Here is a 17,786-nt window from a genome sequence, read left to right as displayed (position 1 = left end):
ATTCTCAAATAGCAAATCAAATATGCATTTCCAAATCTCTTGGAGTTCAACTTTGGTGACCTTTCAGTGTGAACTTGCGTCAGCAGGCCATGGTCACTCGCATGTGTTCATTCATGTCCGACCTTGACCAGAGCCTAAGCATTGAGCGATGAGGAGTGTCTGAACTGTTTGCTGCATTTGTTAATTTGCAAAACTGTGATCAGAATCAATGGCCAATAAATCAGTTGCATGATGGGAGCATCGCTTGCCAGCACAGAAAACATGACCTCGTTAGAAATCCAGTTGAACGGAAATAACAAATTGACTCAATTTATCTCTCAGCATTCCCTTATAGAACAAAGCTGTGTGGTTAATTGATGGGTCATTACTTTCTAGAAGTATGAGCTGCTGAGAAAGTGTGTGTGTGTGTGTGTGTGTGTGTGTGTGTGTGTGTGTGTGTGTGTGTGTGTGTGTGTGTGTGTGTGTGTGTGTGTGTGTGTGTGTGTGTGTGTGTGTGTGTGTGTGTGTGTGTGTGTGTGTGTGTGTGTGTGTGTGTGTGTGTGTGTGTGTGTGTATATATAAATCCATCATGGTCCCTGGGGCAGATCAGTAAGTCATGGTTGGTTGGACAGTGTCCTCCTGTCACATGGCGACAGCACTCACACTCATGAGTGAACAAACAGCGGGGAGAATAAAGCGTCGTCGCCACGTCAACGTGTTAATCCAACCTTTTTTTATCATTACTTTCTCATCTTTTTTCAAGTTGTGAACTTTACCAGCTGCCATCCAAGGCGGCTTGACTCATCTGCACTTTGGAAAAAGCGACATTTAAATGTTGTCTCATGAGATCATCGTGTTGTGGCTTCGAAGACTTCCTTCTTCTGGCAGCGAATAATTCTTCCAGTTTAACCAGGAAGTAGTCGACTTTGGGCTAATATCTCGGTTAGACCCCGTTTTTCACGTTCCCTCACATTTCTATCTCCAGGCCAGTTTTTGGGCTGCGTGAAGGAACACATGGTGAGAATAAATCCACTGTGCCTATAATGAGGACCTTGTGGGTATGAATTCCTTTCAAGATGTGTGTGACCATGTGTTTCTGCATGTGTAGGCGTAAGAAAATGGTGTTGTGCTCCAATTGTTTTGCTCATAAAAACATGCCCCTCCAAAATGTGACAAAACAAGGCGAAATGTACATTTTGTTTACCGACATGCATTCATTCTTAACTGGCTCCAGGAGTGGGGCTGAACTCTTGTACTGGCAATTACAAGTGTCTCTCTGCGGATGAGTTCATGCATACCTATTTGTGTGTGTGTATTTTTCTGGCATATTGTCTTTTAGCTCGGCCAACTGGATAACGTTACTGCGGGCCAAGTCATTAGCCACTGAAATAAAGCGGCTTTGTTTTGTTGTCATGGTCCGCAAAATTCTATTTAAATCCAGGCTCCCTTCCAAAAAACAGACAAAAAGGGGACGAAAGAGAAAAGAAGAAGAAGCGCAGCCGGAGTACAGTATCTCTGCATTCATTGATCACAATTAATCATGGAACTCCTTGAGCAGAACATGACATGCTCATTTCAAGCTACAGAAAGTAAACGGCAGAAGATTTAATTGGTGTTGTGAGGGACACAATGGAGGATTGATTTCCTCAGAGTAAGGGGGAGGAAAGGGTAGCTGACAAGGAGAGATAACAAATGCAACAAATAGAAGTGTCTGATTTCAAGATCGAACAAAATTACTTTCCAAAGTTTCCAAAGTTTCAGTTAATAAAAACTCAGATAAGCTCTCAGTAAGAAACTGTTTAAATTGACTTTATTTTCATTATTTCTCCAGGTCCATCTCGAGAAAGCAAGTGTCCCTCACAGACAGATAGACACGCATCCATTACCTGTTCCAACGTGTCTAATGGTACCTCGCAGCTCATTTCCCTTCTCTGGGGGTCTGTGAGGTGATTTAATATGCTATCAGGCAGGGCTGAGGAGAATTGAAACCAAAAGCCATGAAATCTAGTTAATCCTTTTTTAAATTTTTTATCCCGTTCTCTTTCCTTTGTCTCTCAACGCTTCTCTCTAAACTTTGCCATAGACGTACCTGTATTTGACACCTTCTATAACTACTTTTGTGTAATTGATTCTTTATCAGATGTGGTTTGGAAAGAGAAAAAGGTGTTCATTTGACCTCAATCTCAAACATTGTATCTGCTTCTAACAGTTATTCAAGGCTCTTGTCTGACCTCTAGTGGTATAGTTAACACATTACAGCCAACACGTCCTGCACAGATTTCAGATGTAAGAGCTGTAAAATGTTCCAGGTTTTTCCCAGACACATTTAATCAAGGATAGTTGCCCAAAGGAATGAAAAAGATACTGAATTTAGCTGCCAAAAGCACATACAATAATTGGGTTAAAAGCCACATACAGACCACCACAACAGGAGGTCTTGTTCGGCAGATACTGTACAGTTTCCCTGCCGGACTGTGACACATTTTTCCTACAAAAAGCACCAAATGTTTTGGTGCTTTTGTCATATTTTCTGGAACGTGGCGTTCCCAGGAAAGCCTGGACTTGTTCTGTGAATGGGTTGAATTAAAAAAAGTCTGACATGAAGAAGGAAAACTTGCTATGTGCTGAATTATCTCGTTCTGTCAGATGTGATCAAGTGACAAGTTAATACTTCCTAATACTTGACCTTGAGTACTATCCCTGTACAAAGTGTCTTTTCTCTTTACCTCCACTAATCGATAGTTACTGCACTCTTGTGGCTCTTTAGAGATCTTTAAACGTATCTTGCTCGTGGGCTAATGTTGTGGGCTCTTGTAAAAAAATATAACTACAGTATGTGGCTGCATATCTATAAACAGTATAGTATAGTCTTTATCAAACTACAAACTGATACACTTCTTTTTTTTAAAGGTTAATACATTTTTCCCAAGTATCGACTCCAACAGCAGGTGTAAACTTTATCATATTTAATTCCATTGTAGCATATTGATGATGACACGCGATACAAAAGCAATTACCAGACACTCCATTACAACTTGGACCCAGTAAACCCCACCGAAAATATCCACAATAAACACAAGACCACTAAGTTTCTCTTAGTGAGGTCAACAAGACAACGAGTTAGGATTAGTCCCTCCTTTTTTGTCTTTTTTTCTCCTTTAATAAAAATCGTATTATATTGAATTTATATATTACAACACTCAACAGAAAAAAAACAAAGTAATACAAAGAAATTCACAAAATACAAACCTTGAGCACTGCATGGAGAAATATCTTTCAAGAGGCAAGACTATGGCACGTTTATTTCTTCACATGGATTTACACATTTACACAGAAAGGTGCTTATAATCACAAGCATATTGAGTCTAAACTGAGCAGGGATGGATCCCATTGAAACATTGAATTGTGGGAAGCAGCAATATGCTAATACACATGGTCTGACAATAGATGGCGCCATAAGCTTTACCACAGCACTTCCACTTATGCACTGTGAGGCTTTCTCCCATTGAATACTCAAAGTCACATACAAGTAACACAAGTCCAATTATACATAATGTATCTCTAGATGTAATGTTCATATAGCAAATATTACACCATGACAATGTGAAATATTTGCCAGCAAATACCCACTTGACTGACATTTATGAGGATCTGGACAGGATTGTGGGTGTGTTTAAAATGTGTTTTCCCCCATCTGAATAAGCAACAATCCTGGAATAAGAATTACAAATATATATCTTTTTGGCACTTGGAGCATGAGTCCTTAAATCTCTGTGGATTGTAATGATTCCTAGAAAAATAACTCTAGTATGAGAGGTTTAATATCCTGGATTAGTTTTGGATGTGAATATATTGTAAGGATATCATCATACTGTAGTGGTTGTTCGAAGATGTGGTCAGAAATTGTGGAGATGCTTCTGGATCAGGTTATGATCTCATATTTTACTTGGGGAATGTAGTTCTGGATCGTAGTTTTTATTTTAGACTCAGCTGATGTAAATAGATTTAGGTCAAATAACACCGAATGATACATTAGAGTTAATCTTAGGAGACTAAACAGAATTTGCAATGTAGGATTGTATGCTTAAAATTAAGACACCTTTTGTCGGGTGTGATTTTAAAGGCTAAAATTGACTTGAGTCTTATTTGGCTTTATCTGATATCCCATCATAACCTTAGCCCTTATTTATACTATTAAATTGTAGTATTTCTTTGCACATGACGGCCATTAAAAAGCACTTTCTATATGTATTACATGGGCTACTTTACTTCATCTTTCTTGATCTTGTTAAGTCTCTTGAGTATTTGTTCTGAAATGGATGAAATGAACACTGAAGTAAAAAGAGTTTGGCACATTGTTCCTGTCGTGCAGCGAGTGGCGAGAGCACGAATAAGCAGACTTAAGCAGTTGAAGTATCCTACATTCAACATTACAGACAGAAACTGCAACATGTAGCCATTTAAAGGGCTTTCTCTTAGTAGTTTGGCAAATGATATACTTAAAATGTCAATTTACATATATATTGTTTATGTTTGTCTATATACATCAAACATCATGTGTAAAACAATTCAACATTTGATCTTTTTAGACAGGTTTGGCTGAACTACAATACCAGTACGCACACAAAGGAATCTACATGTAGCAGCAAATATCAATGGGTACATCTTAGTGTCTGTATGGTGAAAAAAAATGTATAAAAGAATGAAAGTAAAGAGACGTGTTTTCCTACTGTTCTCCATTGAGATATGAAGACTTTACTCACGCTAAATAGAAAGTATGTTCGTGGTGAAAGGATCGTTTTCTGAGGTATTTCTTGTGGGCATTCTCAACATGTCATTATGGACAACACATATTGGGCTAGGAACAGAAGCAACATCCATTTTTAAAAAGAAATACTAATGGCTCTCTGGATGTAGAAGTCTGTATAAGGCTGCAGCTGCACACGTAAACAACAACGCCATGGCGCTAGGATGCAGGAGAAGCACAGAGGGTTCATGGGAAGGAGGAAATCCATGGATCCATGAGTGGATAAAGGCAGGCTGAAAGATGAAATGAAGAAAGGGATTGATTGTCGTTGGAGGGGTTTGATCTCTGCAGGGGTTTGAGTTCTCGCTGTGAGGTCACACCAGCGTTTCGGGCAGAGCGTCGGCGTTGTCCGAGGACAGCAGCTGCCAGATCTGCCAGCGGTCCCTCTGCCAGTCCTGCCACTCGGGGCTCTGCGGCCCCATCTGGCTGTCCGGGGCCACGCTCTGCGCCACAGTCAGCCTCCCGTGCTGCAGGGGGGGCTGCTGGGTCGGAGCGGGAGGCGAGCCCGCCAGTCGGTGGTGGGCGTTGTAAGGCGGGGGGAAGCGGCTGTCGTTCAGCCCCCCCCCAGGAGCGTCAGCAGAGTTCCCCCCGCCGTGAGGCCTGGGGGTTGCGGTGAGTCCACTCGCTCGATGCGTGCTGTAGAGGTGTGACGTCATGTGAGGGCTGGTGCACACTCTGGTGACGGGGGGGTGGGTTCTCGGGCACTCGGCGACACCCGGCGCCGTCTTTGTCCGGTGGAGCGTCATCTGCTGCCTGCCATCGCCGTGGAGCCCGTCGAGACCTTCCTGCGAGCTGCGTGAACTCCCCTCTGACATGTTGCCATGGGAACCTAGGAACAGAACATCAACTACATCAGTGGAATAATCATAGTTAATGAATAATAAGGGAAATTACTACACAAAACATGGTGGTATATGCTTTTATTTTCCGCCCTCTATCTTGAATGGAAGGATATTTATGTTTTTGTGCTGAATGAAGGAACATTTTTTATCGTTCGTCACTCGCTCCTGCCTCTTGATTTGAAATGCCCTGCAGCCTTTGGTTCCTCCCTGAGAGTAAATACCCAGAAGCATGTGCCAGGCGCTTTCTGGTTCATCAACCACTACAGAAACTGGACTGACTGCAAACGGTTTACCTGTGTATGCGTGTTCTTTGAGTGCTGGTTTCAGCGTAGTGTGCCAAGTCCCCCAAATATTTGCATGCTCCTCTGATATAGCGTCTGAGAGAAGCAAAAGAGAGGTCAAATTACTCTACATACTGCGTAACAAAATCAAAAAGAGTAAGAACCGCTTGCTTCGTAATATTTCTAATGTATGCCCACCAAAACCTTTGAGAGAAGTATATTTGGTATATGAAAATCCGATTCTCCATCACTCTATAGTTACCTTTGCTTCCCCAAGTGTCGGCCCCAGACTCTCGGCTCCAGCCGGCCACCTGCCCCCCCACACTGAACTGCTCTGGGACACGGAAGAGCGGCTCGCTGCCCGGGCTGCCCTGCTCTCCTCTCCGCTCACTCAGGATGGGGGAGTTGTTGTCGTATGGGGACACCTCGCCGCTGGACACCTTGTTGGAGTCGCTGGAGGAATGGCGCTCGCTCAGAGTGAAGGGGTCGTCTGACTGCAGCAGGTCGGGGCTCCTGGGGTTCAAAACAGACACAAATGAGGATGAAATGGGCAACATCAGGAAGAGAGGGAAACGGCTCGTGTGGAACTCACTGTGACGCTTTTCTTCTCAGAAGGTAGTCCACCACATCTGGATCTGTCTCCAGCAGATTCATCAACACCTCATTTTGCAGATCAGGAGGCACCTGTACACAAATGAGTGACATAGTTGAGTTGCTGTTTCTTCTACTTCTATGCATGTTTTGGATCAAACCTACACAGTTAAGCTGTTAAGCTGCTTTAAACAACTTTACAATTACAACATGCACTTGGGTTAACTCCAACTTTTTCATGTGCAAAAATAGAAATCCAACCGCTTCAAACTTAAATCTCTGTTGCATTGTAGCCTTAATTTCCAGGGAATGTTTTGCTCATGCCATATGAGAACATTTCCCAAACTGTCTACGAAGTATTTTTACCCTTAAATGCTTTAAAATTAAGACATAGGATGTATACCAAAAAACGTCCAAAGTGTTATTTTTAGAACTTGGGTTGTTTACAAATCTGTGTTTACTCAAGACTGAGAAAGTCAGTCCTGACTCACTATATGTGTTAATATCGCCTCAATGGTTTACTGCAGGAATGTTAGCCTCGGGGGGAAACACAATGGCAGGGTTACAAAACATCACGGTTTTAGGTTTCGGACCTCATGTGACCTGAACCGCCTGTCTGCGGTGTCTGAGAATCAAAGCAGGTGATGAGGCGGTAATCCATGCGAAATGGTGTTATTCTCGGCTGGCAAGAGTTTATCTTTGTGTTTCAGGGATGATTTTTGACTCATCATCCATCTCTCAAATATTCCTTTCTCACTTCCTTTATTGACTCTCTTCTTTCTCTCCATTAAACTGTCCAAAATCTTTGTTTAAAGTAACTAAGACACTACCATTGTCTGCTAAGCCAGGGGGGATTGTCTTCCTCTAAGACTGTGTGTGTTTAGCAGAGGAGGAAGTGAGGGTTACTGTTTGACTGACCATGAAGAGGGTCTGGTAGCTGGCGATCATCCTCTGCAGCGCGGCGATGACGGCCGTGCTCTCCTCGGCGCGGGCGGAGCTCTGAACACTGAACTCTTTGTCCGAGTTCTTCTGCTTGTGGAGCAGGTTGGGGCCAAAGATGGTGGCCAGGTTCAGAGACGTCATCTTGTTCCCTGTGATCTGAATTTGGAGAAACATACAAAAGTGCAGCAATCTTAATGCCAGATCATTGTAACCCAGGATTTTCCCTTACAAAGGTTGTAGGATTGGATTATGTCATAACATTGCACCGTGAACTTTGACACTCTTCCTCATATAACCCCTCTGAAAAGGATTATGGTCAAAATAGCCAGAAAAGTATGATTGCTTTCAAATACGACTGGAAGCAGTAGGACATCCTGGTGGGTATTTTGTATAAGGACATACACATTATCTTTCTAGCATACCAATAGTCTGGCAGTGTGGGTATTGTCGATGTTTGTGTCCTGTGTGGAATCAGAATTGATAGATGTTCCTTCCATACCTAAATAATGCCACTTTTGTAGATATTTTAACCCAAAATGCTGACTTATTTTGGTTTGAAAAGACTGTATAGGGGTAATTCACACATGTTGATGGACATTTGTGGATAAATGCGCTATTTATGACAGTGTTAGGCAGCTGGTTAGACTGCATCAATGTATGAATGAACAATGAATGGTGATACAAAGAATGAAGTGACATGACAGGTGCCTGCACAGTGAGAGAAGCACACCTGAAAATCAGTTAATGACACTGACAGCCGTGCTAGTAGCTCTGTGGAGGTGTAAAGAACTACATAGTGACATCACACTGTGTTGCTGCATCCACAGGGTCCTTGGAGACGTTTCATCTCGTTCCTCCTGTCTCTTCTTCTCTCCTCATGTTCCCACCTACCACACCCTTTGGTGTTTCTCACCTGTTTCACACCTGCAGTGTACTCTGCCTTGTCACACCTCCCCTGTTTCTGTCACTTCCAAAAGATGGATAATGGCACATGGGGTTTGCTAACACTGAAGGTGTCGGAGTGTGTGACAGCTGAATCTGTTTCTACCAGGGTTGGGTAATGGTGTACATCCTGTTAAACAATTATTATCTTAAGTTACAAGCCCTTCAAGACTTGAAGTCTCTTTTTTTTCCAGACAGAAATTCTTATTTTTGATTTTCTCCCAGTTTCCTCCCTTTCCACTCCCAATCCCAAAGGAGAGATTGGAGCCATAAGCATCCAAAAGTATTCATGTTTCTTTTCCCGGGTGACCGTAAAACACACACATCGTTGCTTGAGACGACAAAACACAGATCCATCTGCCAAAACACACTCTCTGCTTCTCACACACACTCGATTGCACGAAGTGGTGGGATTCATAGCCTCACAGATTCTCTCCTGACACACACACATATATGCATGAATTCATATTTTAGGAATTATAAAAGCTAACGGGAGTGTGGAGCTGGAAGTGGAATATTAAATCATCACAGATCATGATGTCACTTCCTCTTTCCAAACCCTCGGGAGCCACAAACACTTTATGACTTTCTTGACATTTACACTAGCCTTAAACTTGAATACAGAACGTTTGTCGCATGCTCAACAGGCATGAAGGAATATGTGTACAGACCAGCCACACTAACTGATGCTATCACGTCTTTGGGAATTTCCCCCCTATGAGGCGGAAACACAACGGTAGTACTCTGCCCACATGCACGTCTTTGCACGCCACATTTTGGGTGTTTTGGACATCATTTCTTCCTGGTCATATCATTCGCTCACCTCCTGTCCGTCTTTGTCCAGCCGATCATGAGCGTGGTCGGTCACGGTGTACAGAAAATCCAGGAGGCGTTGGAGAGTGTCACTGTTGCATGCTGGGAGCAGGTAGATGAGTAGCTGAGTGACATTGTGCTGCTCATCTGAATCCAGCACTGCAACACAGATTAGGAGGGATTGGGTTACAGAGGTAGAATGCTGGGAAAGAGAAACAGAAGAAAGGAACAGAAGCTTACATGTGGTGTTAATGAAGGCCGTGTAGAGCTCCTTGGTGAGAAGAGGGTCGGGCATGTCCCTGAGGAACTCCTTCAGCAGAGCCGCCACATCGTGAACGCTCTGGTCCTCGTCCAGCTGCACATCAATGGCGTGATCAAACTCCTCACGAAGCTGAAAGTGGGACACAAAAGAGATTAAGAATTCAGGTACATATTATGGACGCTATATTCTACACACACTCTCCCTTCGTGTTGGTTTCTCCAGGTGACTAGTTGTACCAGTTTGCAGCTTAATCTCTACGATGTGCCCTTTGGATGACTTCCAGATAATTAGTCAATAGACGACCATGATATACACATAGGGGTTGTTTTCTTTGCATAGCATACTGACAAATGTACCTGTTTCACAGTAGGCTGACAATGGTGGCAAATGCGTGTGCTGATTCTCATGTCTCATCACTTTTACTATCTACAAAATAAGCCTTTGAGTCGTTGCCAGAAACCCAACCCAATTGAACACCTACTGTATGGGAGATTTTGAGTGTCTGTAAACAATTGAGAACGCCCACCTGTCGAACTCTCTTCTTGGAGCTTCCCACACGAAAGATCCCCACCGTCTGCAGACCTGAGAGGAGGAGGAAAGCACTAGCTGTCTCTAGCACCTGCTGCAGAACAATAGCATATATGTTTGGGACAGGGTGAAGTAGATACTCACCGTATTTCTCGATGTGCTGACAGCAGCTGTCCACCACCCGGGGAACCTGCCGGTAGATGGGATTCAGGCTCAGCCTTTTGTCCCGGTGCTTCTCCTTCTTGCTCGGCGTGTCCGCGGGCAGAGACAGCTGCAGGGCCTCGAGCAGCCGGGACTGGTTGTCGTCCAGGTCCGTGATCGAGTCCACTGACATGGCTCCCTGGAGGATAATTGTGAATTGAATTTCTGACGGGTTTCATAAAACAAAAACACCTGTTGGGATTCATTAATGATCTTATTCTGTCTCACCCTCCTGCGTGCTCGTGGTGGAGCCTCAGGCGTGTTGGGGGACGTTGACTCGTTGGCTGTTTCCGATGTAGAACTCAAAGACGAGTTACTGCTGGATAACTCCTTATTGGACGACCGCTTGGTGGCAAACTGCAGGAGAGATCATACAAGAATGAAATTGGTTTTTCCTTTTAAATGGGAAAATGTGTCTTATTATTTATGGTTCAATAAGGTTACATTTGTCCTTAAATTGCCTCAATTAGGACCTGTAAAATGGACGAGACGAGGTCAGAGGAGTCCTTGTGCTCCCCGCGATGTTGATGGTCCTGACGATAGCTGTCCTGGCGCTGCCTCTGCGTTCTGTCATTAGCAATGACTTGGGATAGCACTATACTGAAGGCCTGGGGTAGGCATTCTGGGGAAAGAAAAGGGAGGTGGAGGAAAGAGAGAAGGAAGGGCAATATTATTTAACTAGTTGACTAGAACTTCAAAAAATAGCTCGTAGACTCTGTGAACTTGTAACATCTCTCACATGAGATAAAAACCTCCCCACACTTTTACTATGTCAGTTAAAACTCTTGTATAAAATAAGACATCACAGGAGGAAAGTAAGCAAAACACATCTGGTTGTGACAGACCACTAAATTGCTTTGACCAAAATAACACAACGTTGATTACTCTAACCCACAAGCTTCACAGCACTGACACATATGCATCAACCAACTCCATCTTTGTTTCTAGTTTGTTACGGAAAGAAGTTATAACAGATGTATTCTAAACTGAGTGAGAGTTTATATACAAAATCTGGTGAAGCAAAACCATAGCAATTAACTTTGGACTCGTGCAAATGTGTGTACTGCTGAGGGAGAAATGATGTCATACTGGGCCATCACAGGCTATATATTTCATTATACAGAATCCCAAAGCCAGAGCCAACAGCTGAGAAATACAGTCCAGCTGTTCGGTAGATGTGTGTGTGTGTGTGTGTGTGTGTGTGTGTGTGTGTGTGGAAAAGCGGCAAAATGAAAACAGAGGAGGCGAAAGCAAAATGCATTCCACAAGTGGAGGGCTGTGTTCAGGAACAACATGACCACTAACACTGTGACACAACCAATTTGCTCTGCAGCCTCACAGCGTTAGCAAAGCTTATGTAACACACACACACACACACACACACACACACACACACACACACACACACACACACGCACACGCACACGCACACACACACAATCTGGGTTGCATACTGTACAGTGCAAACACAGCCAGACCACATGTCAGATTTTCATAAATCTACATTTTCCAGGCCTAGAGCATCAGTTTTTTTACGATTATTTCTTATTCATGTCCATGTGTTCATAATAACTAGATGTGTTTAAGTTTATGGCGAAAGTCCAGAAAGTTATAAGTTACGTCACATGTTTTTACCATTCATAAAGTGGGATATGATGAGTTTCCCACACAAGGCCAATTTGTAAATCTTAAAGGGTCCCCTATTATTATTATAATTTTCATATATAACAAACTACAGGAGAGGGAAAACCACCAAAAACTGAATAGGGCCATAGGGCAATTGATTCTAAGTGAGGTAAATGTACCCATATTAAACCTTATTTGCAATAACTGAGGTCTGGTCACATGAGCTCAGATTACTGTGGCTGCATCAAAAGAGCCGGCAATCTGCTTCATTCTCTCTTACAGAGAAATTAGCCTGCTTCAAAGTGAAATGCAGGGCTGGCACTCCGGACCTTGGGAGACATTTTCATTTCAAATCCATTTGGCAGGCACAGGTACATCTGGGCCATCTGCTCTGGAGCCAGGCAGGTAGTGGAGGTAAAAGCTCAACTAGAGTCAGAGCTTCACCCTGAAATAAGTGAAACATTCATTGTAGTACTCAAAGTCCTACAATGAATGTTTTTCTGGGAATAACACTGATTGTTTGCCTCAAGATAATCAAACGTTTTTTTCTCAGACAACACAGCTGCGACATTCTGCAGCAGCCTCGTCATCATTCCAATATGAAACTCCACAGCTGTTTCTCAGCCTTCTATTAGAGCAGGAAATTATGCTTGATCCAAGATAACACAGAAAGAAAAAAAATATATATCCAAAATATGAATAAACAATGCTTTTACTATTTCTGATTATGATGAATAACACACTAGTCATTAGTTTTCTGGATAATACTTACCAAAGTCGGGTGAATGCGTGAGTGCTTTTGTTTATTGCCTACTCACACATTTTTAAGTGATTCTATGTAACATAAATAATGTGTACTTACTTCTAGAAGTCAGTAATGTAAAAACACTGCAGGCTAAGCAACAATCTGCTTATTCTTTACCTTTCCTTGTGATTACTTACTGCAAACGAGACCACAAATTTGTTAAGAAAAGCCTTCTTGCTCCTTTCTGCAAATGGGCTTCTTTGACTAAGATTCTGTTTCTGCCAAATATGCTTTGCTTAGTGCAGAAGAGTGGCTGCTTCTCAGAGCCAGGCCCCTTACAAGGAGTCCCTGCACTTAAGCTAAATATAAACTGTCAAAGCCCGGTAAACAGAAAGTGTTTTTATAACCTCGCTGTTCACCTGCCTGAGGGGCGGAGGCCACAGACTGGCTCTGTCTCACCGGCTGTGACAAACACACACTGAGAGAAGAGAGTGTGTGTTCAAATGACTTGGCATACCTTTGTCTTTGGTCTTCTCTTTTGCAAGCGAATCCAACTTCCTCCTCAGCGACTTTTTCCTCTTCTGTCCATCTGGAGGGGAAAAAACAGGAAGATAAATCATGTGTAACAAATGGTTTCCATATCTGCTGAATCTCATCCCTCTTATTATATCTGATACGTTTATGTCAGGAATGCAGACGTAAATTAACCAGTGGGGGATAGCTGTTTTAATCAATTTCACTGAAACATCAGACAGCTTTAGATATGGTATTAGCAGAAAAACATATTAAAAGGCTACTATTGTTTATCTACACTCCCAAATATGTGGTATGTTTTTTTGTCTACGTCAACATCCACGTTTATGGCTCCAAAGGAGGACAGCCGTCTGTCAGCTGTCAACATGACAAATGACTCCAGAAGTTTCTGATTAATGACGAAGGAAATCTGGAGACCGTGGCGACCTTAAAGTCTCAAGGATGTCAGTTTGTGAAACCTCAGCAGCTTTTAAAGTCATCACTCGGTCACTGTGCTGCTTGTTTTTTTTAAGTACCCGAATCCCTTTTTACACATCGTTCTTTGCTTTGATGTGCTGGTTTAGCAACCTCGGTTTGAACCCCGAGATGTTCCCTTTCAGCTGTATCAAATGAGTCACTGGTGGGATTCAGAAAAATGCATCCAGCCCCAACAACACGCTGCGGGTTGCGTCAGGCAGCAGGTTCGGTTTCCCCCAATCGTGTGTAACAACATCCCTGCTGTTGTTCGAGAATCGATTTATGGCCACTTTAGTGATATACGAGAAACGTCAGGTCCTTTTAAAGCTGGAAATAAAAACTGCAGCTTGGAGTCAGAAGCACAAGAAGAGACATTTTAGAGAGAGAAATATGTGGGGAGCAGTGAGGAAGGGGTGTGAGATGGGAGAGGGAAAGCAGATGTTGGGATGGAGAGTGAGGGTGGGGAGAAGCAGGGATAGGAAATGGTTTGGATTTTTGACAGATGGCTCCCAAAGCCGTACGGAAATCCCCCGAACCTCCAAACCTCCCTACTTCAACTCCCCACCAGTTGTGAAAGTGTCTGAGCTTCTTTTTCATCTCATCAAACCCTCAACCCATCCTTCTTTGTATCTCTCAGTTGTATCTCTCCCTAATCTGTTTTTCGATCTTGAAGAACACTTAGAAACACGACCCCTGGACTCCGATGAATATGCGAAACAGCGGGGCTGAAGAAGCCCACATTAGTGAACCCACACACAAGTCTTACACACATGTTGAAATATTTCTCCAACTAGCACAAGGCGGCCGTTAGGGGCTCTGGAATTCATAAGCAACACAGACAAGTACGTTTTAAATCATGGTGGGGAGAGGTTTAACCTTCAGCTGGAATGCAGGCCCTGGATAATCCGCCGTACCACTGCTATGGCGCTCACTGCACTCCTATAGTGCAGGGAATACTCACTACTTAATTTATGGTTGATTTTGGGATCTTGTGCCAATTAAAATTAGTTAAATATAAATCCTGCTTTTCAAAATGTGGTGCATTATTCATACTGATAACAGGATTATGAAGGTTCTTGCCCACACGTTTGTTTTAAATTGAGTGGGATTATGTATATTTCCTTTGCTATGTATAAACTCTGATTCATAGACATTTTTAGCATAGGCGTGCCCAGTTGGAAAACCACCGTCTCTTCCAGTTTCAGTGCAGCGCTCTGCCCATTTCTGCTATTTCTGGATTAATGTGTCCAATTTTGTCATTTTCCAAACCCTTTTTCAAATAATGGCTTGGTTTACAAACCCTGAATATAGTTGTTTGGTTTTAAGATGGAGCCACAAAGATAAATAGAGCCTGTTTAGCAACATTTAGGGCATTTTAATAGGCTTTACATGCTGGAGCGGGGTGACTGCACTCAGTCGCGTGTCGTTACTTGCAGGGGGGTCAAACAGGAAGCCCCCGATCCCAATGTGAAGTTCGGTTTACATCGAGATTCATGCGTTGTCACAACTTCCCCAAACACAGAGCATAGATGACTTCCCTTAAACACACTTGAGGAGGATGTGGTCCGAGGCTCCTACTTTATGGGGCTGTTGAAAGTGTCTGCTTAATCTTTACACCCCAAACCCGGGTCAAGAATATTAAATGGAGAGCGTTTGCAACAGTTCCGGAGTTCGCTCGCATACGTGTTCTGTCACAGTTAACATAAACGTCAGGGTCTTGAAAAACGATGCTATCTAAGGTATGTTGAAGCAGTAAATCCCACCCATTCGGAACTAACAGACGTAACGATTATGAAACTGTTTAACTCTGGCCTGCAACATGCGTACAAAAACACACACATGCTCCCACCTTTTGGCATGGTTATCTGGCATCCCAGGTCATAGTCCTGGTGTAAACGGGTGTAGGCTACTTCCTGCAGCTTTGCCCTCTCCAGCTCCGACAGGCTCTGGATGGAAACCGGTGCCAGGCGCACGCTCCGCCCCGACAGGCTGCTCCAGGTGAAGTCACCCTGGGGAGGAACAGGATAAATCATCGTTAGTGGAATAATTCAAAAGTAGTTTTTCTTCCATCTTAGATGAAGGTTCCCTGGGCTTGATGCATGTGAAACTGAGTTAACCTCTGGCCTTTGCATTCTGTTAAAACGTTTTCAATGAACTTGTTTTATGTGTTTCTCATAGATGATGAGCTTGGGAGTAGATCCTTTTAGAAATCATGTAGGACAACAATAACAGTGGAAAAAAAATATAAAAAGTCTACAAAATGCCACGAGTGCAAGAGGAGAATGCTTTAAATGAAAGTAGCCTACACAAACAGATTGACAGTGTGTGCAGAGGGGGAAAGGAGCACGTGAGGACATGAAGTGGCCGTGCACTGATGGCATTGCAATATGCTTTCCACACACGTGAACTAGCGTTAAGAATGCATGGCACACGGGCCCAGAGCGTATAGAAAGCAGTCTGAGTCACAGCACTTATTTTTCAGCCGCAGACAGGTTTACTTTGCAGCTTTGCCTTAATCTGTGATCAAGGTGGAACTGAATTGAAGGGAATTGCAATGAATTGCTGTAAAAAAACAGAGCGCTTTGGCTTTGATGAACATTTGAGTCATCTGAATCTCTGGTTATGCATTCCTCTGCGTCTATGGAGAGGAGAGGTCAGGAAGAGGGAGAGGTTAAGAAATAGGGGGGAGGGAAGGAGAGGAGACAATTTATCTAATGCCTTATCCAGACAGAGGGCTTACAAGTGTGCTCTAATGTGTCTGTGTTTATATGCTCTTCACATCAGTTTGAAAAACATTGAATTTCATCATGCTGCCACTTGAGTAATGTTTATTCTAAACGGGTCTGTCTGACACAGTGAAGACTTTGGGTGTTTCTCAATGTCGAGGAAGGCTCCTCCAGAGCCACTATTTCAAGGATGCTACGTCATCGAATCCCGCCGAAGGACTGTTCCAATGTCCAGGATCCTTGGAATTCTACCGAGGACTGAATCCTTCGTTGCGGGAAATTTCGAGGATGTATCCTCCGCGGTCTTCAAATCCCCACAATGCTTTGCGCTCGGACCAATTTCCAAAATCTTGGGCGGGAAAATGTAAGGCGGGGCCTCGCATATGACGCACACCTGCACACTTGCTAGCCTGTTCCATTCTTTGTTCTCCGAATGAAAGGAAGGATTCTTGCCTGACTCTGAAGGACCTGACTCGGAGGGACATGTCCTACCAAGGAAGCGTCCTCGACATTGAGAAACACCCTTTGTGTCAGTTGGCCTCCATCAACAATATTTCTCTTGAAGTCATTCCTCCCGCCCTCAACTCTCTTGACCCTATGTCGATGCACTGAAGCAACAGAGCCATCATTCAGCCTTGGGAAGAAAACAAGATGTGAACACGGGCAACCTGGAGAGCCACCTGAGTGTGTGTGTGTGTGTGAGTGTGTGAGTGTGTGTGTGTGTCACGAGTCCAGTGAAACGCGATTTGTCCTTTTTGAATAGAGCACTACGTCCAGCTGTTTGTGTGTATGCCATTCCTTATCGCTGGCTGAGGAAACCCTTTTCCCTGACGCTTGACCTCACACACAGCTTGAGGGGGCGCACACACATGCCTGTACACACACACACACACACACACACACACACACACACACACACACACACACACACATACACAGCAAAAGAAAAGAGAAACAGTTGGAAAAGCTAAATAAGAGGCCTCTCCTCGGTCGAGCTGGTTCTTCCCAGCAGGATCTCTGAAGGGGATGGATGAGCTTCACTTCTCTGAGCGTCAACCCGAGGAATGCTGACAGGAGAGCGAAGGGGCCAGACTAAATCCTGGCATCACTGCTGGACTCTTGCTACAATGAGCTGAAAGCCTGCGGGACCTGCATTCAAATGTACTAATCGAGACGTTCCAAAACCAACCCGCAAGTTTAACTTTTGACAAAGTACATCCCTGTTAAATGTTATATCATTTGTCTTGCATGATAAAGCCATCTAAAAGACACCATATCTCAAACATATCTCGTTATCTTGTGATATATTCCTCACAAAATGTCATATTAGATTATGTTTTGTGGTGTTTTGTTGGCTGTAATTCAGATTTCAGATGTTGCTGTTGCATGTTTAAATTTAGTAGTTTTACATTGAAATCAGCAGCAAATGATAACGTCATTTTCTTTTAAATGGTTGATTCCGACGTCATGGTTACTCCTGAAGAGTAAAGCTTCATGTTTGTTCTCATCCT

General features: G+C 43.4%; 1 protein-coding gene across 2 annotated transcripts in view; it reads right to left on the bottom strand.

The window, feature by feature from the left end:
* Positions 1–2,930: 2,930 nt before the first annotated feature.
* LOC117499185 (rho GTPase-activating protein 6-like) overlaps positions 2,931–17,786 on the bottom strand; it is a 52,412-nt gene continuing 37,556 nt past the window's right edge. For both annotated transcript variants that reach the window (XM_034151540.1, XM_034151541.1), the window contains exons 2-14: positions 15,399–15,558; positions 13,077–13,148; positions 10,662–10,810; positions 10,417–10,545; positions 10,132–10,327; positions 9,986–10,041; positions 9,438–9,588; positions 9,208–9,356; positions 7,419–7,598; positions 6,502–6,593; positions 6,172–6,422; positions 5,922–6,005; positions 2,931–5,615 (exon numbers count right to left, since the gene is read on the bottom strand). In XM_034151540.1, the coding sequence (XP_034007431.1) occupies positions 5,101–5,615; positions 5,922–6,005; positions 6,172–6,422; positions 6,502–6,593; positions 7,419–7,598; positions 9,208–9,356; positions 9,438–9,588; positions 9,986–10,041; positions 10,132–10,327; positions 10,417–10,545; positions 10,662–10,810; positions 13,077–13,148; positions 15,399–15,558 (2,184 nt within the window). In that variant the 3' untranslated portion in view covers positions 2,931–5,100. The remainder of the gene's footprint in view (positions 5,616–5,921; positions 6,006–6,171; positions 6,423–6,501; positions 6,594–7,418; positions 7,599–9,207; positions 9,357–9,437; positions 9,589–9,985; positions 10,042–10,131; positions 10,328–10,416; positions 10,546–10,661; positions 10,811–13,076; positions 13,149–15,398; positions 15,559–17,786) is intronic.

This window comes from Trematomus bernacchii, unplaced genomic scaffold (genome assembly GCF_902827165.1).
Source record: "Trematomus bernacchii unplaced genomic scaffold, fTreBer1.1, whole genome shotgun sequence".
Taxonomy (NCBI): Eukaryota; Metazoa; Chordata; class Actinopteri; order Perciformes; family Nototheniidae; genus Trematomus; species Trematomus bernacchii.
Note: the sequence above shows the minus strand (reverse complement) of the source record. Positions and strands in the feature narration are given on the sequence as shown.